Genomic DNA, 21,710 nt, shown 5'->3' with positions numbered 1-21,710 from the left:
CTCTTTCCTTCCAAACTTTTGGATATCCACAATCAGATCCTTATCAATTTGCTGCGATTGAGTCGGAGGTCTGTAGACTACACCCACGTAGATAGAAGTTCCATCTTCTCTTTTCAGAGCAATCCATATCGCTTCTTCCTCTCCCCAGGTCCCTTGCATTTCGGTCGCTTGGATATTGATCTTTACATAGAGAGCTACTCCTCCACCTTTATGACCATCTCTGTCCTTCCTAAAAAGATTATATCCCGGTATGTTTGCATCCCATCCATGTGATTCACTGAACCATGTCTCTGTGATAGCAACAATATCTAGATCTGCCTCTAATATCAGGGCTTGCAGATCATGAACTTTGTTGCTTAGACTGCGAGCATTTGTGGTCATCGCTTTCCAGCTATTTTTCAGCGATAATCTCCTTTTTCGTATGGATTTTTGTGTCGTTTCACTTTCCGTTGCAATACTAAGAAATGAGTTGCTGATATTGCTTATGTTGCAGCCTTTACTACTATCACATCTTTTCTTTTGCCGGGGGTGGTCTCTATAATTGTCCTTCGTACATACACCACACCCACCTTCTAGTTTAAATGCCTAGAAAAATATTGTCTAAATTTCTCTGCAAGGTTTCTTTTTCCTGCTGTAGTAATATGTAGCCCATCAGTGCAATATAGCTTCTTGTCCTTCCATGTATTTCCCCATCCTCCTATGTACCTGAAGCCTTCATATCCCCTCTCTTCCACCTTTCTTCCAGAGTATACATATTGAGGTCTGTTTCCATTCGCTTTATGACATAAACATAAACATAAAAATCAACTTATAGACCGCATAGCTGTGAGGATCTATTCTAAACGGTTTACAAAAGATTAACTTATAATTACAAATAGAACAATAACAAAATTTAATTACCCAAAAATCTAGAAAATAGATGGGTCTTCAAATGTCTTTTAAACTCCAGATATGAAACAGATACAAAGATAGTTGCCTAAAATCTTTGTCCCAAAGAGCAGCCATATATGATAATATGTGTTCATGATATCTTTTAAATTTGCAGCCCTTCACTGATGGATAACTGAAAAAGCACAAGCTTTAGCATAAGAACATAAGAAGCGCCATCTCTGGATCAGACCTTCGGTCCATCAAGTCCGGTGATCCGCACACGCGGAGGCCCTGCCCGGTGTATACCAGGCGTAATTTTAGTCACCCATATCCCTCTAAGCCTCTCATAAGGAACGGGCCAGGAGAGAGCCCAAGCCCGACCCCACTACCCCCCCCCACCCCCACCCCTTCCCCGTACCTGTAAGTTGGCTAGATGGACGGATGCCAAGCCCACCCTTCCGGCAGGCCAGCCGGGTCCAGAATGGGGCCGGATTGGCCCAGGTGACAGAAACCCCGCCCACAGGTGGGGCCTGAGGCACCTGGGCCAATCAGAATAGGCCCAGGAGCCTTAGGCCCCTCCTGTGGGTGGGGCCTTAGGCACATGGGCCAACCCATGGGGGTGTCGTGGGGTCAGCCGTGGGGGTCACGGGTCGGCAGGAGGATGATCGGGTGTTCTGGGGGGTGGTCATTGGAGGGAGGGGGGTTGTGTCGAGGGCAGGAGGGCCTGGGAACCCTCCTGCCCGTATTGTAGTGGGGGGTAGGGGGTCGCCGGGGCCAGGAGGGCTTGGGCTCTCTCCTGGCCCGTTTCTTTCAGAGGGGAAGTCGCCGGGACCAGGAGGGCTTGGGCTCTCTCCTTGCCCATTCCTTTCGGAGGGGGGGTCGCCAGGGCCAGGAGGGCTTGGGCTCTCTCCTGGCCCGTTCCTTTCGGAGGGGGGGGTCGCAGGGGCCAGGAGGGTTTGGGCTCCCTCCTGGCCTGCTCGTACTCAGCTGGGGGGTAAGATCCCCAGGGCAAGAGGGCTTGAGCTCCCTCTTGCCCCAATATCGTCGGGAGGGGGGGTTGCGGTTGGACAGGGCAAGAGGGCTTGAGCTCCCTCTTGCCCCGATATTGTATGTGTGTGTGGGGGGTGATGCATCGCGGCAGGAGAGATGCCTCATCTCCCCTACCGCGATGCCATCACTCCTCTACCCGAGCTGCTGCGATAGGGCATCTCTCCTGCCGCAGGTCGCAGCAGTTCGGGTAGAGGAGTGATGGCATCACGGTAGGGGAGATGAGGCCATCAGCTCAGCGGCCCCTTTTTCGGCACTTAGACCTGGTTTGACTTCGTCTAAGTCAAAAAGGTCTAAGTGCTGACTAGGCAACCTGCCTACGGTTTTGGTTATAACTGTTGTACGCCTAGGTGTAGATCGGCTCACCTCCCGCCCTTTCCCCTCCTCTAATCACACCTCTTTTCTCTCTGTGCGTCTAGAGGCAGGGGAATGGCATAAGCTGTTTTTAGATACGTCTATAAACCAGCTTTGCTTATGGGTACTTGGACGATCAGGTTTTTGATTGTCCAAGTAGCCATTTAGGACACTTTTTAGATGGGGTTTTTTTTAAATTATGAACCCCCTATTATTCATTTGAACACATTAAGAGCGAGAAATCAAAATTCCTTGAAACCAGGCATATACCCTATCTTGGATCCCAAAGGCATCTAGGCATTCTAACAATTTGGGATGATCCACCAACCAATTTTGTAGCAGCCCTATGAACCGACTCCATCCTATTTATTTCCTTTTGAAGGTGTGGTCTCCAGAATTGCACAGTAGTAAATGGGGCCTCACCAAAGACTTATACAATGGCACTATCACCTCTTTTTTCCCACTGGCCATTCTTCTTCTTATGCACCTGAGCATCTTCCTGTCTTTGGCTGTCACCTTTTTTATCTGTTTTGCCACCTTAAGACTGTCAGACCTGATCACCCTCAAGTCCTTCGTGCAATCACATTATTGAGAAATGAAAAACCACAAAATATTGTGTGTGTGTGTGGGGAGGGGGTGTGTGTGCTCATTTTCATTTGTTAATGACATACAGTAACATTTCCCATACCATTGCAAACACAGTCCATCATTACTGGGTAGATATGTTTCAGGCATAAACCTAAGACTATTATTTTCAATGAAACCTACTTACTAGTAATTGCTCAAATATTAACTAGTAATTGCTAAAATCTAATCTAATCTAATCTAATCCTTAGGTTTGTATACCGCATCATCTCCACGTTCGTAGAGCTCAACGCGGTTTACAGTAGGAGAAATAGGAAGGAAATACAACAGAGGGTTATAGGTAGAAGTGTGAAGAAAATTTAGAGGACTTGGGATGCCAAGTCTTCTCGTCAGTCTTCACAAGCGAGGACACATCCAATGTACCGGAACCCAACGTGATCTTCCATTGTGATCAAGAAGAAAAACTGTCGGCAATAGAGGTGAGCCATGAGGATGTCCTCTAACAGATAGATAAATTGAAAAGCGACAAATCACCAGGCCCAGACGGAATCCACCCTAGCGTACTAAAAGAACTAAGAAATGAGATAGCGGGAATACTCCAACGAGTTTGCAACCTATCCTTGAAAACTGGAGAGATTCCAGAGGACTGGAAGATAGCAAATGTTACACCTATCTTTAAAAAGGGGTCAAGAGGAGACCCGGGAAACTATAGGCCGGTAAGTTTGACATCGGTTCCAGGCAAGATGGTAGAAGCACTGATAAAGGACAGCATCTGTGAGCACATCGAAAAAAATGGGCTGATGAAAGCGAGCCAACATGGCTTCTGCAAGGGAAGATCGTGCCAAACAAACTTACTGCACTTCTTTGAGGGGGTAAACAGCCAGTTGGACAAAGGGGAACCTGTAGACATCATTTACCTTGACTTCCAAAATGCCTTTGACAAGGTACCCCATGAGCGGTTACTTAGGAAGCTGTGGAACCACGGGGTGGAAGGGGACGTACACAGATGGGTCAAACACTGGTTGGCAGGCAGGAGACAGAGGGTTGGAGTGAAGGGTCACTACTCGGGCTGGAGGAAAGTCATGAGCGGAGTTCTGCAGGGGTCTGTACTTGGACCGCTGCTGTTCAATGTATTTATTAATGACCTGGAAACGGGGACGAAATGTGAAGTTATAAAATTTGCGGATGACACTAAACTCTGTAGAAGGGTCAGAACTACGGAAGAGTGTGAGGACCTACAAAGGGACCTAAGCAAACTGGAGGAGTGGGCGAATAAATGGCAGATGAAATTCAATGTAGGGAAATGCAAGGTCATGCATATAGGGAGAAAGAACCCGATGTTCAGCTACCAAATGGGGGGATTAGTATTAGAGGGAAGTAACCTTGAAAGAGATTTGGGTGTACTGGTGGATACAACAATGAAGTCAACGGCGCAATGCACAGCAGCCGCGAAGAAGGCAAATAGAATGTTGGGTATTATTAAAAATGGTATTATGACCAGAACAAAAGAAGTCATCCTGCCGTTGTATCGGGCAATGGTGCGCCCGCACCTGGAGTACTGTGTTCAGTATTGGTCACCGCACCTTAAGAAGGATATGGCAATACTTGAGAGGGTCCAGAGGAGAGCGACACGAATGATTAAGGGCATGGAAAACCTTTCATACACAGAAAGACTGGAGAAGCTGGAGCTCTTCTCCCTGGAAAAGCGGAGACTCAGAGGAGACATGATAGAGACCTACAAGATCATGAAGGGCATAGAGAGAGTGGAGAGAGACAGATTCTTCAAACTTTCAAAACATAAAAGAACAAGAGGGCATTCGGAAAAATTGGAAGGGGATAGATTCAAAACAAATGCTAGGAAGTTTTTCTTTACTCAGCGGGTGGTGGAGACTTGGAATGCGCTTCCAGAGGATGTAATAGGGCAGAGTACGGTACTGGTGGTTTAAGAAAGGATTGGACAATTTCCTGTTGGAAAAGGGGATAGAGGGGTATAGATAGAGGATTATTATGCAGGTCCTGGACCTGTTGGGCCGCCGTGTGAGCGGACTGCTGGGCACGATGGACCTCAGGTCTGACCCGGCAGAGGCATTGCTTATGTATCTTATGTATATAAGAGTTTCCTTGATTTCTAAGTTGGAGGGAGACTTACATTTTTTTGAGAAAAGCCAGGTTTTCAGATGTTTGCGGAAAACTTGGAGAGAGCTCAAGTTCTGAAGAGGAGAGGTAAGGTTGTTCCAGAGCTCAGTGATTTTGAAGTGGAAGGAGGTCCCTAGCTTTCCTGTGTGGGAAATACTAGTAATTGCTAAAATATTAACACATAAATGTAAATTAATGCATAGTAATGCATGAATATAGGTTGGTAAATCTAGCTTTCAGACTCAGATTCTATAAATGGTGCCTAGATCGGCGCACCTCCCTAATCTAGGCGCCTAACTTCATTTTTAAATTAGCTGAATGGGTGAAATTAATGAGTAATAATGAGCTCATAATTAAAATTAATTTGGGGGCAGGTACCTAAGTCGGTAGGTGCCTACCAGAAAGTGTTTGTGGTTATAGGTGGATTGTGGGCAGACCTTGGGCATGTTTTGCTGCTAGGCACCTAAATTTGACTTAGGTTACGATATTTAGGCCAAGAAAACCCTGGCATAAATAGGGACACCTAAGATTTTGACACCTGCCAGCACCTAAGTCCAATTTAGGCAACTAGGTACAATTCTGTAAACAGTTCTTAACTGAAGATTGACAGCTGTTACGCACCGCGTTCTTTGATGCGTATTTTCTAGGTGCTATTTATAGAATCAGGGCCTTAGAAACATAGAAACATAGAAATAGACAGCAGATAAGGGCCATGGCCCATCTAGTCTGCCCACCCCAATGACCCTCCCCTACCTTTCTCTGTGAATAGATCCCACGTTTCTATCCCATTTGGCCTTAAAATCAGGCACGCTGCTGGCCTCAATGACCTGAAGTGGAAGACTATTCCAACGATCAACCACACTTTCAGTGAAAAATAATTTCCTGGTGTCCCAGTGCAGTTTCCCGCCCCTGATTTTCCACGGATGCCCCCTTGTTGCCGCGGGACCCTTGAAAAAGAAGATATCTTCTTCCACCTCGATGCGGCCCGTGAGATACTTGAATGTCTCGATCATGTCACCCCTCTCTCTGCGTTCCTCGAGTGAGTACAGCTGCAACTTATCCAGCCGTTCCTCGTACGGGAGATCCTTGAGTCCCGAGACCATCCGGGTGGCCATTCTCTGGACCGACTACAGTCTCAGCACATCCTTACGGTAATGCGGCCTCCAGAATTGCACACAGTATTCCAGGTGGGGCCTCACCATGGATTTATACAATGGCAAATGACTTCTTAGAGCGTAGGTCCTCTGGGCCAGCAAATGCCTAATGTATCAACCAAATTGTAACTTATCTTGAGCTTCTGTTTGGAAAAGTGCATAATTAAATATAAAATAATTTTAAAAAAATGAAGCAAAGCCAGAATTATGCTGTTGGGTCAGTTTTCAATAGTGAATTTAGATCCAAATAATAACAGGATAGATGACTGCAATATATGCTAGACTGTGAACGCCAATATAACCAGACAGATTATTACATGGCTTAGTTTCAAGTTCAGGAATGTATTCCAAGTTGCAATTAATGAGGGCTACCAGATGGCCCCAGACCATGGAGGACAGGCTGAGCCTGCTCTTGTTTTGCTTCCAATGCACTTGATTGAAGCAAAACCAGGGCTGGCTCAGCTGTCCTCCATGACCTGGAGCCATCTGGTAACCCTATAACACAGCTGGCATTGTTCAGATTCCCAGAAGGTCTGAAATTCTTGTTAACTAGGTTGAGATCTTTCTCCTACTGGTCCAAATCTATGAGCTTCTTGCCACTTGCATTAAAACAGATAATAGAAATTAGGGCTTTCTATAACTATTGTGAAGCATACTTTCTTGCATGCCTTTTCTTAAACCTTGCATAATTAATGTTTTCCTACAGATTTTTTTAAAAAATTGTAAGTTATAAATTATGCATGATTCTATATTTATCCGCGTAAACTGCTTTGGAGCCTGGTATGGCAGAACCAATACAATTGAGACTCTTCTCTGATTCTCTGTAATCCTGGATATGTGGGCACATAAAGTCCCATGCCAGATCCTCTCTCCCCCCACCCACCCCCACCCACCCAATTGCTATTATATGAGGTCTTTGCTAGAAGGGAAGAATCAAATGCCAGCTCCCGCCTTTCAATCTCTAATACACAAAGTGTTTGTTATTTGGGAGGGGTACTTACCAGACCCCACCAGAGTGCATCTGCATATGTGTCAAAGTGGTCATTTTCACCCTTCTCAGCCAGGTACACCAAGAAAGAGGCAAGGACGAGACAGAGGAAACCAATATACCAGGCAGTAATTAATTCCTGCAAGACAGCAATATAGTAATGAAAGGAACGTTCAAAGTTAAATACTGGAGAACACTGTTGTCTTGAGACTAGATCAGTGTATCTCAAACTGTGTGCCTCCTGAAATTCCAAGTGTGCCGTGGCACACTGAAGAGGAAGAGAGGCACCTGCCAGCTGACTTCCCTATGTGGTACAGCGCCAGTGCTGCCCGATTCGCCGAAGGCCTGCATGTTTCCCCCTTCTCTCTAGCATCCTCCAGCTTCCCCCCGGCCTCCCAGTTTCACCTTTAAAGCTAATTACAGCAGCCTGCAGAGGATTCCAGTAGGTAAAATGATTTTATTTTCAATATAGTGACTGAAATGTGTCAGTTTTGAGAATTTATATCTGCTGTGTATATTGTGTGTATATGAAAAACGAATGGAAAAAATTGCATTACAATTAGTAAAGGGGATGGGATCTGGGGCAGAGTTTGGGTGGGCCTAGGGAGGTCTGTGGTTGGGGTACTCAGTTGATATTCGTTAGACTTAGGGGGTACTTAGTTTGAAGTAGTTGAGAAACACTGCTGTAGGCAATCAGCTGGCGCCAGTGCCTCTCCTTCTCTCCAGCCCTCTTCCCTGCTGGCACCCCCTACTGGTATCTCAGGGCCCATCTGGAGGGCCTCTGCACATGCGCGGATGTCAACGTGATGATGTCACGCATATGCGTGATGTCATCACGGTAACATCCATGCACTTCTGGGTGCCTTAAGCCATGGCCACTACCTTTAGTGCGCCCCGGCTCCAAAGAGTTTAAGAGACACTGGACTAGATAAACAAATTTCTATATAGCAGGTTGTTTGTAATTTGTAATGGAATTTAAGCCAGTTATGATGCTTACTACTTTGAGTGATAGATGAGTACCTGAGTACTTGTTGACTAATGTCTTTATTTTGAGAGCAACATTTAATTAACAATGACAAATAATACATGATATAACAAATAACTTAGTATAACATAAACATAACATAACACTCACTTGTATTCATTTCCTTTATGTTATATTTTTACATTTTAAACTTTTTAACGCTTTGTATTAATTGGAAACTGCTTTGACTATAAAAGCAATATATGAAGATTTGAATAAACATGACACTTGAAATGCCATTAAGTTCTATGCAGTTCCAAAGACTAGTAATACAAATGAATAAACATCCAATTTCTAACTTCCGAAGGATTCCCTAAAAAGATACTTTTTAAGGCACGCCAAAATTGTTGATACAAAATTGGGAATGTGAATATATGAGTTAAATCCCTAGTCCATGAGGCTGCCAGAAATTGTGATTTAGCGTTACAAGTGAAGCACAGGCAATTTCAAAGAACACTCAAGGCTTCCCACAACTTGCAATAGGATTGAATGTGATTGAGACACTCAACAGCTACAGCCTCATATGTAGAAGTAAGACAAATCACATTCCACCATACATTACTTGTATAATCAACAGCCAAAATGGTTTTCCAATTAAGCAAAGTAACTTGAAGAGGCATGGTGATTAGAAAATAAAAATGTCTTTGATAAGGTTTTATAATAATCTGTGACAAGACAGAGGATTTCCAGTGAATTGAAAAACAGCAAAAAGCTTCCCCCATGCTTTGCCAATAGCTTCGATTGATCGACTGCAAGCTAAATGCTGAATGATGATTGTTGACTTATGTCCTACCTTGCTGTGTGCATACACCACAGAACCCAAGAGCTTCCAGGTACCCCCTCTACGGTCCATGCGAATCATACGTAGAATTTGCAGGAAGCGTAGACTCCTGAGCGCTGATGTGGCAAAAACATTTCCCTGGGAGCCGGCAGCCAGAACAGCGATGGAGGCGATCAAGACCATGATATCTGTGTGCAGAGGCAAAGGAGAAAGAGCTGAGGTAATTTGCACTTTTATCCCAGGCTTTCCCTCTAACTCTTCACTCCTACCCCATACTTCTCATTGTTGTGTGTCTCTTATACAAAAAATTGAAAATTCATGTGTTGTTGACCCTGTGGACGAGCTGAGGTAATTCGCACTTTTATCCCAGGCTTTCCCTCTAACTCTTCACTCCTACCCCACACTTCTCATTGTTGTGTGTCTCTTATACACAAAATTGAAAATCCATGTGTTGTTGACCCTGTGGACACTAGAACTTCACACCCCATTTCTCCTAGGACCATGGTGCCAACACAGAGAAATACATTGCGGCTATTGGGCATCTTCTCACATTCCACAGTTTGTAACTACAGAAGTAACGCCATCATCAGCACCGTGTATTTGTGTCACACTTTTCCAACCAAAGGGAGCAAAGCAAGTCAATAAACATAATCAAGCTCAATTCACACAGGGTGGGGAAATACCTTTAATTTAATATATTGTTGATTGAAATTTTTGTGTGTATAAAAAGGGGGGGGGAGAAGAGACATGTATTTGTTATAAAATATAATTTGATAGAATTTAAGTGCTGTTTAAAGTGTAAAATGTCTGTATAATATGTTGCACTTATTGTTAGCTTTAAAATGAATAAAGATATTTAGAAAAAAAAGATCAATTCACACCTTGAGAGCAAAAGATACAAAAATGAATGCATAATAAATGATAAAAATCATAGCAAGGACAAGTGTTCAATGGATGTACTGCAGGCTATAATCGCCATATCGAGAATGAGTAGTATGCTTAGTAAATACAGAAGATGTGGTCTTCATGGGTGGTTCGTGGATATAATACAGGGACTTGCAGCAATACATGATATATCAAGGTATGTGGCCATTTTTACGCCTGGTGTCTTCACGTCCTGCAGTTAAATACTTGGAGGCGTTCTTCTCTGCTCAGCACCATTTTCAACTTACCTAATTATTTTTGCTGGTTACTTTAAGAGCATATAGCAATCGCAGAGCTGGTTCCTAAGGAAGGGGGTTTTCCCTTGAAAGGGAGCCCCGTTAGATGGGTTCATTTGATGCTGGCTATTTATTTATCTACTCCAAATTCCTACGGAGAAGCTTTGGACGCTGCTATACCCTCGGATGAGGGGCAGAGAAAGCCTAACTTACCTATTGATGTGTTCATTTAATTATTTCATTTGTTTTCACTTTTAGCACACTGGTTTGTGCACTAGTTTATTCCCGTTTAATTCACATTTGAGTTAGCCTGGGGATGTTTCACAGATAATACCCTTTTGGATGGATAATTGTGACACCTGGTGCATTAGGGGCTTGTTCCTACTACAGGCTGTAAGACCGAGGGCTTCCCTTTCACTCCAATAAATTTTGGTAGGTTGTTGGTCGTTGGGCTGTCTCTTCCTCCCACCCCTCCTTTTGGGTCTGGGGAGACTTGTTCTCTCGATATATTTTCAGTACTCCTCTTTCTGGGTTTTTTGTTGCTAGAATATTCATGGTTAGCACATAACTGGGAGCGGGTCACATTTAGGACCCAATATTCAGCACTAACTGGGCAAGGTTAACAAAAAATAAGACGACATAAATAGCTGTCCTATCTTTATGCACTAGCTGATGGATGGTTAGTGCTGAATATCTGTGTAACTGATTATCAGCTGGTGGTCAAGAATGAAACTGGCTATTCAATGCTTGTTGCCAGCAATGGCCCAAAATTAAATATTCAGGTTCAGTGCCAGTGGTGGGCACTATGGTTAACATCTACCTCCTGCTGAAAATCGAGCTAATTGAAATCATAAATAAACAATAATAAATAATATTAATATGATAATGTAAATAACTTGTTAATCATCGCTCCAAAATTATAAATAAAAACAATAAAAGTTACAATAAAAATCATCAAAATGCTAGAATAGATACACAGGGGCAAAATCTGATGGAAACTAAACAACAAAGTATGTGGTATTAAAAAAAGAAGGTGTGGAAGAAGTCTAGTAGACACTTCAAAAATATAAGTATAAAGCAGATGACAGATAGAAGAGAAAAAAGAAAACAAGGATAAACTTACAGTATCTCTCCCTCAATTATGAGCTTTGTTGCTGTAACAACAAACTTTACTACACAGACAAACCTTTAAACCTAATGCTGATCACATTACTGGAAAAATCCAAAGTAACTTAAATAATTATGGTCTTAATAATTGCGCTTGAAAACATATGTCAAAAATGCCTCAAAACACATTCAATCTCATACATTTACAAAATACAACATTCAACTAAAAGCATAAAATTTCCATAAGAAACACTATTGAAATAAAATTGTACAAACTCATGTTAAAAGCCACATTCTTCAGTAAAGCCAGTGTAGGTCACTTAAATCACACTAGTTATGCAATTTTAAATGATAAGAAATGCAAGAAATGATCTAAAAAATAGTGTAAAAACCAGAGAAGCTTGAAAGTAATCCTAAATTCAATAAGAAGCCAATGGAATCAAAATAGGTACAATGGGGTAAATTCTCTATTAGTACGTCTAACATAGGCGTGCTTTAGACGTCCGGGAACCGCAAGTGTCAATCAAACGGTACTTAGGTGTGCGGTAGACGTCCCTACAACCTCTTCGCGCAAAATAGACGCAGGTTTCTGAAAAGTCATTAAGACGTCTCCAATGGACCCGTGATAGACGTGGGTACGGGTTTTTTTTTTTTCTCTTAAGATTATACTTTTTTTATACTCTTTATTATCACTCATTCAGCATTGTAAGTATAGGATGATGAAAAAGATAACCAAAACACAGTATACCATTTTGTAAACTATATATTAGTTGATCTAGCAATATCAGTGAGGTAGGGAATGGCAGACAGAGAACACTGCTGTGTTGTATCTTTTTCCTCTAGGATATCAGAATTGTACAGTTTACCATTAATACAAGGAAAAAAATATGTTATGTTTCAAAGGAGAACTAGAAGATGAAACGTACCAAGTGGGTGTTGAACTTACATTATCAGTATGGAAGGTGGGAACCGGTAGATGTATGCTACACAGAAAGCTGTACAGAAATGTCATACTCACCTCCTATTAAAAGTGGAAAGGATAGGACTTTGAACACCATATAGACTTCTTATAAACTTCGTTTAAGTTCCACAAAGACTGGCAGGAAAGGCACCCTAAGTCATCCAATAAGCTTTCTCTCGATTTCCCAGAGACATTATTTCAGAGAGGATAGTTTAGAAGTGATATCTTGCTCGAAAGAACACTCTCCTGGTCTTAAAACATTGCAACAATCAGCTCATTCTTCAGAACAAAGGTAAATCCCATAACTTACACTGGCCCAACTTAGAAACAGAATCAAAACACAGATTAGACTTGAATGTGGCTTCTAGTTCACAGGAAGAGGAAGTAGCAAGCAGCACAATGCTGATCTCATTGTGACATCATCAAGATGCACCTGGAAGGTAGATATGCCACAAGTAAAAGACAAGCCGGGAGTTGAACTCACAACCTATGGATGATTGGTACAGCGCGTTTTACTCACTGAGCTACTGAACTCTAGCCCTAACCCTAACCATAAAGTAGCGTCTGATGTCATAGAAGCCGTTAGAATTTTGAAATCGTTTTGGACGTTCATTGGGTGTTCTCAGATCAAATATACCACTGTCAAAGCTTGTACGTAAAGCCATTTCTGGAGACTCCCATTCCCAAATCCCCAACGTAGCTCAGTGCTTAAAAGCACTGCATGTATCTTCCAAAGGTCAGGGATTCAAGTCCTGACTAAGGTTACTAAAGACATAATATTATTTTTTTTTCCACCCACCCAAACATGCATAGCTAAGCTAAAATATGTGAACCTCACTTCCCAATCTTCATTTATTTAATTTATAACTTGTCATTGTGTTTGGGGGAGGTGAAGTTTCATTAGGTTTACATGGTAAGCTTCTAAGCGTTCTGCTATACTTTTTTGTATAACAGCGATATCGGCGTGGTTTAGGATGTAATCAACAGTGTTGATGTAGCGCGGATCGGCCGCTGCAAGCACGCCCAAGTGGCACAAAAACGTCATCGTGTTGTTTTGCGTTGTGACGTCATAGAATCGCCTGTTCTTCATACGCAGTTATTTCTCATAAAATGGCTGCCAGGAGACAGCCCAACTTCAGCACTGCTGACAGTAAACTCCTGGCAAGGCTGTTTTTGGTGCGCGAGCACCATTATTTTGTTATGCCAGGACATCGCAGGACATACCTGCAGTTCAGGCAATCCTGGACCCGCCTAACCCAGCGGTATAATAGAAGAGCCTCATGTCCCCGGGAACTAAGTATTCCAAGTCAGGCCCTCACAAATAATCATGTCAAATGTAATGATGATGGAAACCTGTCTCAATCAAATTTCATGTTTTTGTGGGTAAATCTTGATTCCTTTTAAAAACTACAATTGTACATAATAAATCTTTTACATTGAATACTGAAATTAAAGCACATCCCAAAGGAGCAGTAGTAGGATTTCAAATGACAAATTCAGCTCCTAGAAGGCATCTATTCCATTCACAACATGCACACAACTAATTTTTGGGTCACGAGCTTCGCATTTGTAATAGAAACATCTTGAAATCAACTTTGCCAAAGGAAAACAAATATATTAAAGTGCTGCTATGTCATTTCAAATACCTTCACCTTTCCTGTATCAATCTGCTGGTCTAGGGAGATAGTGGCATGACGTTTAAAGTGACAGCGTCAGTACCCTGACGTCAGGGATTTCAAGCCACGCTGCTCCTTCTGACCAAACTATTTTATTGCCCCTGCTGCATGATTGTAAGCTCACCAGGACATGCTGTAATGTGGGGCAGTGCTGATAGGCTACAGCCTCAGCACCCTGGGGTTGTGAGTTCAATCCCACACTCCTCCTTGTGATGCTGGCCATGTCACCTCACCCCCCCCCCCCCACTGTCCCAGGTACAGTAGAGAGATAGCGATGCCTCCAGCACAGAAAGGGGAAAATGCTGGAGTACGTGAATACATTCATGTAAAACATGTGGCAGAAGGGGGTGGAGGCAGGCAGCAAAGCGGATAGGGGCTCTTGGAGGGCAGCATACTCCATTTTTATGTGCTTATAGAGGTCAATACTTAAGTAAACATGTTATGCCACAGTGCTAGATGGCACTCATCATATCCCTCCCTCTCCGTTCTTTCTCTCTCTCTGTCTATTATCCAGATTGAGGATCTCAGGAAACGGGGTCGGCTGCTGAGGCACCAGGAGCGGGCCTTCCTTGAGGGGGTGAGGGAGGAATTGCGCGCTGAAGCCGGTGAGTAATGAGTCCAGCGTGTGTTTCTTTGTGATCAGCCTACCAGAATAAATAGATGAAAATGCTTGAGTAGCTGTAAACCATTCTTAATCATAAAATCTGCAGTAAAGCTGCTATTGTGATATCATGTCACAATGGCTTTATGGTGTTCTATTTGCCTCACTTACTTATGCTACATTTTGATGTTTACAGTGGAGTAGGTGCTTTGCATCCTGTTATTAGCATTTGAAGAAAATAATGTAGTAAAGAATGTCATGTTCAAAAGTGTTGTGGACATATCTGACTGTATCCTATTTCTCTCTTGTCAAGCAGCAGCACAGGCACCCCCTCAGGAGGTGGCACCCATGACCCCACCCTGGGCCCCGGAGGTGAGGGAGGGGGCTCCGCCCTGGTCATCGGCGGAGGAGGAGGAGGAGGGGGAAGAAGAGGAAGATTCCCCGTGGCAGCTTGCTGAGCCACCCACACCGCCTGCCCCAACACTGCCCCCTGGACCACCACCGCCTGCCCCACCACTGCCCCCTGGACTGCCTGCCCCACCACTGCCCCCTGGACTGCCTGCCCCACCACTGCCCCCTGGACCCCCACCGCCTGCCCCACCACTACCTCCAGGACCCCCACCACCATCCCCTGTTGGACCTTCCCCTTCCCCCACCCATAGCCCTTCCCCTCACTCTCCTGCCCTTCCTGTTCCTGATCCCATCCCACCCCCTTTCCTTGCTGTTCCCCCCCAGGAGCAGCCCGACCAGCCTCAGGAGGGGGCGGGCAGGGAGATGGAGCCCTACTCTGCCCTCTTGGAGGAGGTGCAGGTATTGAGAGGGTGTGTGGAGAGGATGGAACATGCCCTCTTGCGGCTGGTAGCTGAAAGAGGGCATGGTGCCAGCAGACATACACCCTCTCAATGACTGCACCTTTCCGCCCCCCCCCTTGCCTGAGGTAGCTCAAGCTGCTCTTGGGGGGCACCCACCCTCTTTCCCTGTGTTATGTGTATGTAAATAGTTATTTTAAAAAAAGTTTTACGTTTTAAAAAGTTTTATATTTTAATAAAAAAAATTGTTTATAGTTTAAACTTTCCTGTGTGGTTTTAACCTTGTAGCATCAGCAGTTTAGTGGACAGAGTCCAAGGTAGATAGGGGTTCAGGAGGGACTGCTGAATGGGCCCTTTTCAATATAACAACAAGGTGACATATAGAAAGTTTGACAATCTTTATTGGGGTCTGTCATTCATTCTATTACCTGCTAGCCACTCTGATGTCAAATCATTGCAGAATCTAGGAAAAAAGCAAGTGAATGCAAGGGTATATGCAACTGTAGGTAGATGACGACATCTCAGCTATGATGTGCAAAGTAAGCCAGTCCCTGTTCCAAAGTAAATGGCTACATAAGGAAGAGAATATAAGTCACTCTGGTAGATTTGTTGTTAAGGAATAGGGTTACTGCTAGTAAGAGTTGGCTCCACACCAGGAGAATCCAAATGAGACATGTGGGTTTTTCTTCCTTTCACGGAAGTAAAGGCCAGATACCTCAATCTATCCTCCTGGTTCTTGAGCTGCACTATTTTGGTTAAGCAGGTGTGAAAACCACAAAGATGCTCACAGCTGCACTGCTCTCAGTAATACAAAACTCCATCTGACAATACTGCAGGAACAACTACAGTTGCCTGAAAACAGAAAAGAGAAGAAGCTGGTTTACACAAGGTTCACAAACAGGGGGGTTCAACCCCCAAGGTCCATATCTGTCCTCCCTTCCCTGAAGCAAAGTGTTAACCTCATTTATGTTGAGCTGCTTAGATGTCACTGTGGTATAGTTGTTAAAGCAATAGCCTTAACTCGCTGATGATGTGGGTTAATATCACCTGTAATCCTCCACTGCTACTGTTTAGAACTCATGTGAGGGAATAGACTAACTGAAAACAAAAAGTTTGTGTGCATATAACAGCAGGAATGCGTGCCATGGTGTTCTACGAAGCCAACATTATCAATTTACTATTGTTCCTGAAAGTCATCAAGGATACCTGTGTGAAGAGAACAATAGAAGTGTGAAACATGTTAGCTTTGTGAACATTTATTTCACTCATCAGAAGAGTGACTCAAGTGAAGAATAGTAGAGTAAGCAAATAAAGGTTACCATATATCATTCTCACCTACAACTGTTTGGCTAGGTGCAAGCTGGTGTGCTGAGCTGCTCGTCTGGTCTCTCTCTGGCAAACACATAGGTGATGAGCATAGTTAACCTGAAATGAAGAATAGAGAGAAACTGTTAACAAAGACCTATGTCTCCAAAATTAAACACTGAAGTTGTGGCAGAACACACACCTAGAAGTAACAGAGGTGCTAACATACCTTTAGACTCCTTATTAAAAATGGCAGCCATTAGGCACTCATAGGAGTTTTCCACCTGAACCATGTACACTGATTGGATGTCCACTGAATGGCAGTGTTCCCCCCCCCCCAACACACCCGACCTATTTTTATCAATGAGTTAGTACACAGAACCATTCCTCACCTGATTTTAACTTGCCTGTAATTTGATTCTACAAAGAATTAACTTTAGCTCTATGAGTAAACCCTCTCAGATGTGTGAACACTTCCATTTTACTTACATATCCATTTTTCTACCAGCAAAATTTCTACCAGCATGGTCTTTATCAGTCTTCTCAGTCATTTTTGTCAGCCCTGTGGAATGGAGAGTAGGAGATATCAGAAATAAAATAACTATTATAAACAATAGCACACAATGAAAGCCCATAAAGAGAAGTCAGTTTTTCTAGTTGGTTTCTTTAGTTCTATCATAAGGACACCTAAGTAGCTTACAAAATATCATTCTCACCTGGACTTACTATCTGAGCTGCTTCTAGAAAAGATAAAACAACATATTAGAATGACATGTAGCTTGTTAATGGCTCTGTGGAATAGAGAGAAATGGGAGGCAGAGATAGGAAAAAAAATGTAAATATCTGCATAAGCAATAGGACAGAATAGAAAGGAAACACTGCTCACCTGGACCTTCTTATACCCATGCACGCCTATGTAGCGTCTGACGTCAGTAGGGCAGGAAAACTTTCTCTATGCCTATTGGGCGCCGTTCGGGTGCGGTTCCTTGGTCCGCTTCCTAACCACGCCCATCACACCTCATTGGCTGTCCTATGGGGGGGTGTTTGAACGTGTTCTACAAGTAGCCTGAAAAGATGTCTTCACCTTACAACATGGCTCCAAAACGGAAATCGAATTTCTTGCATGGAGAGTTGCAGATATGGAAAATGGAGGTGGGGCAGACCATGACATTATGAAAGCAGGGAGAGTGGTGGGTGTGGGCATCTGTGTGTAACCTGACCTGGCCCCTTCTTTTCCCTAACAATTGATTCCCCTCCACACTTAACACAAAACCTAAGTCCTCAACAATCCCTCACACCAACACCCAGAAAAATCCATAAACTAAAGAAATACAGATAATGGGGGTGGGGAGGAGTGTCAAAGGCAGAAGGGAGTATAAAGGAGAACAGGCAAGTCATAGCACAAAGTTTCATCATTGAGGAAACGGAACACCACAAACACCAACTCACATGAGGGGGTCTTACATAGGAAAAATGGCTGTGCCAAAGCTTTCTATATACTAAAGCACACCTAATTAGCGTCTGACATCATAGGAACCGTTAGGATTCAAATATAATTGGATGTGCATTGGATGTCGTTTTGCAATATACAGCTGTAGTGACGTTGTAGTCATTTCCTTCACATCTCTAAGCTTTGATACGAAGCTCTATGTTCTAAACAAAGTTACCTCTATAGCTCTATGCCTTAAGGCAGTGATTCCCAACCCTGTCCTGGAGGAACACCAGGCCAATCGGGTTTTCAGGCTAGCCCTAATGAATATGCATGAGAGAGATTTGCATATGATGGAAGTGATAGGCATGCAAATTTGCTTCATGCATATTCATTAGGGCTATCCTGAAAACCCAATTGGCCTGGTGTTCCTCCAGGACAGGGTTGGGAACCACTGCCTTAAGGCATTGCTTTTCATCTTCCATACATCAGGGGGTTCAAGTCTTGAGTAAGGTTAGCAAATAGGTTATATTCATTTCTCAGCCAGGACACCTGGTAACTCTTTAGCCTTGCTTTTACATATCAATATTTTGCTTCAGCTTTTATTATGTGCAGCCCATTGTCTATTATTTAATGCAACCTGTTCTCTCTCATGCTGAACACCCTCCCCCACCAAAAACATCCCCCCCTAACTGGATCATTCTTCAACACCTGTCCAAGCCCTCTGAAGTTTGATTTAACTCATAGCTGTTGGCCAATGCTTATATTGCATCAAAAGAAACACATTCCTACTAGAATGGCTTGTAGTTAGGAGTAAATGAAAGTATCTCATGCACATGTGGCTGCAGAATGCTGAGGAGAAACAGCAAATTCCACCACTTCTGAGAACTGTTAGGATGCAAGGAAACAAAAGTGAACAACAAACAGCACTGCAATCGGCTCTCTTTTGAAAGCAAATAAAAAACAGCACACATTCTCAGCACTTAAAAAGAGAATAAACAGATACACACCTTAACATTCAAGCTTCCCTCATTGCAAAATGGAGGTCTTCAGTTGCACAAAACTGACCTCATTGTGACCTCATCAATCTGCACCTTCAAAGTAGTATGCCACAATTAAAAGATGTGCTGGGTGTAGAATTCACAACCTCTGGATGTTAGGAGCACAGGCTGGCGCCTAACACATAGAGCTACAGCTGCTTCTACTAAGGTCCATCTCACCACCCGTTCATATCATACTTGACTGAGCTGTCTATGCTCATTAGCTATCATATCAGGATGAACTCAAATAAGTTTAAGCAAAGGAATGCCTAAAGATTTGGAAGGTTTTCAAGTAGAAAACAAATATCAACTATGTATTAAAGAATTGCAGCACAAATGACGCTGATCGGTAAGGGCAAAAAAAACACCACTTTTCCGGTATGACGCCTAAACGGAACAGATTACTTACAGTCATATATGCATTAGTACAGTGCTTAGAATGAAGATTAGCGTGTGAGAAAAATGGAGCTTCACCTCACATGCATTCAAGCACACTTGGGAATATGGGTTTGGGGCTCAGTGAAAGCAGCGCTTTTAACCATTGAGCTACCACTCTTTTGTCTCAGCCTACCATGACATTATAGCTAAACTCCTTTTCCCTTAGCACTTCACTAAGATATGATATGACAAGGGAGCCAGAGACATTGGAGCAAAAGTTGCTGTAGCTCAGTGAGGAAAGGCACTCTCTACCAATCTTCTGGGCTTTGAGGGTTCAAATCCCAGTCTGTATTTTACTTGTGGCATATCTACCTTCCAGGTGCACTTTGATGATGCTTTCCACTTCTTATAGGAGTTGAATATAACATTACTGTACAACTTTGCTGTGTAGCAGAAAAATAAACTTTTCCCCCTTCCATGCTAAGAAATTGAGTTCAACTCATCTTATATTTCTCCTTTTAAACATGGCATACTTTGTTAGTTTTTATCATGGTAAAGTATACATTTCTGAAATGGTGAAGAGCACATTAACCAGGCGATCCACAAATGTCATCTTGCTGTCAGAGGAAAGGTTTCCTCTCATCACTGCTTAGGATGTCCGAGCCATGGTAAGTTGAAAATAGGTTTGCCTGGAAAGGGAAATGTGCCCCTTACAAATGGCAAAGGCCACCATGTAGACCCTGTTATAAGAGCTAATAGGAAAAAACTAGGACCTTATTAAAATGAGCAAAGGTGGGAGTTGAACCAGGGAGTTTCAGAGGTCAGAGCTCGGAACAGGAGCATTACCGTGTTGAGCTACAAATGCTTTCTTGTGCTTATAGCAGTTTGGTGAGACAAAACACTGCAGTTGTATATTATTGTTTCTTCACCATTTCAGAAATGTATACTTTACCATGATAAAAACTAACAAAGTATGCCATGTTTAAAAGGAGAAATATAAGATGAGTTGAACTCAAATTCTTAGCATGGAAGGGGGAAAAGTTTATTTTTCTGCTACACAGCAAAGTTGTACAGTAATGTTATATTCAACTCCTATAAGAAGTGGAAAGCATCATCAAAGTGCACCTGGAAGGTAGATATGCCACAAGTAAAATACAGGCTGGGATTTAAGAACATAAGAACATAAGCAGTGCCTCTGCCGGGTCAGACCACAGGTCCATCCCGCCCAGCAGTCCGCCCCCGCGGCGGCCCAACAGGTCATGACCTGCCTGAATCACCAGAAGGGGCCCCCTTGCCCCCTAGGTATCTCATCGAAGTCCTATCTTCCCATCAAAGTCCTAACCCTCCGGCCATTCACCTACAAGACCTGGTGAGCTGTCTATACCCCACGATCCCCTTTTCCATCAGGAATCCGTCCAATCCCTGTTTGAATCCCTGTACCGTACTCTGCCGGATCACCTCCTCCGGGAGGGCATTCCATGTGTCCACGACCCGTTGGGTGAAGAAAAACTTCCTTGCATTTGATCTGAACCTATCCCCCTTCAGTTTCTCCGAGTGCCCCCTCGTACCTGCCGTCCCTTTTAGTCTGAAGAACCTGTCCCTGTCCACCTTCTCTATGCCCCTAAGTATTTTGAAGGTCTCTATCATATCCCCCCTGAGCCTCCTCTTCTCCAGAGAGAAGAGCCCCAGTTTATCCAGTCTCTCGGCGTATGGGCAGTTTTCCAGCCCTCTCACCAGTTTCGTTGCCCTCCTTTGGACTTTCTCAAGAACTGCCATGTCCTTCTTGAGGTGCGGCGACCAATATTGAACGCAGTACTCCAGATGTGGGCGCACCATCGCTTGATACAGCGGCATGATGACTTCCCGCGTCCTGGATGTTATGCCCCTCTTGATGATGCCCAGCATCCTGTTGGCTTTCTTCGAGGCTGCTGCACACTGTGCGGATGGTTTCATGGATGGATCCACTAGCACACCCAAGTCTCTCTCAAGTCCAGTGTCTCCCAGCAGTCCCCCTCCCATTTTGTACTCGAACAACGGGTTCTTTTTCCCTATGTGCATGACCTTGCATTTGTCTACGTTAAAGCGCATTTGCCATTTGTTTGCCCAGTCCTCCAGCTTATCAAGGTCCCTTTGCAAATCCTCACACTCTTCCCTGGTCCTAACTCTGGCTTGAACCCTCAAAGCCCGGAAGATTGGTAGAGAGTGCCTTTCCTCACTAAGCTACAGCAACTTTTGCTCCAATGTCTCTGGCTCCCTTGTCATATCATATCTTAGTGAAGTGCTAAGGGAAAAGGAGTTTAGCTAT

At 43.6% G+C, this 21,710-nt stretch overlaps 1 protein-coding gene across 4 annotated transcripts in view; it reads right to left on the bottom strand.

The window, feature by feature from the left end:
* KCNQ2 (potassium voltage-gated channel subfamily Q member 2) overlaps positions 1–21,710 on the bottom strand; it is a 233,310-nt gene that overhangs the window by 135,634 nt on the left and 75,966 nt on the right. For all 4 annotated transcript variants that reach the window (XM_033914169.1, XM_033914168.1, XM_033914171.1 and 1 more), the window contains exons 4-5: positions 8,952–9,127; positions 7,148–7,273 (exon numbers count right to left, since the gene is read on the bottom strand). In XM_033914169.1, coding sequence (XP_033770060.1) covers positions 7,148–7,273; positions 8,952–9,127 — 302 coding nt within the window. The remainder of the gene's footprint in view (positions 1–7,147; positions 7,274–8,951; positions 9,128–21,710) is intronic.

The sequence above is a fragment of the Geotrypetes seraphini genome, chromosome 11 (assembly GCF_902459505.1).
Source record: "Geotrypetes seraphini chromosome 11, aGeoSer1.1, whole genome shotgun sequence".
Lineage (NCBI taxonomy): Eukaryota > Metazoa > Chordata > Amphibia > Gymnophiona > Dermophiidae > Geotrypetes > Geotrypetes seraphini.
This window is presented reverse-complemented; position numbering and strand designations above follow the sequence as displayed.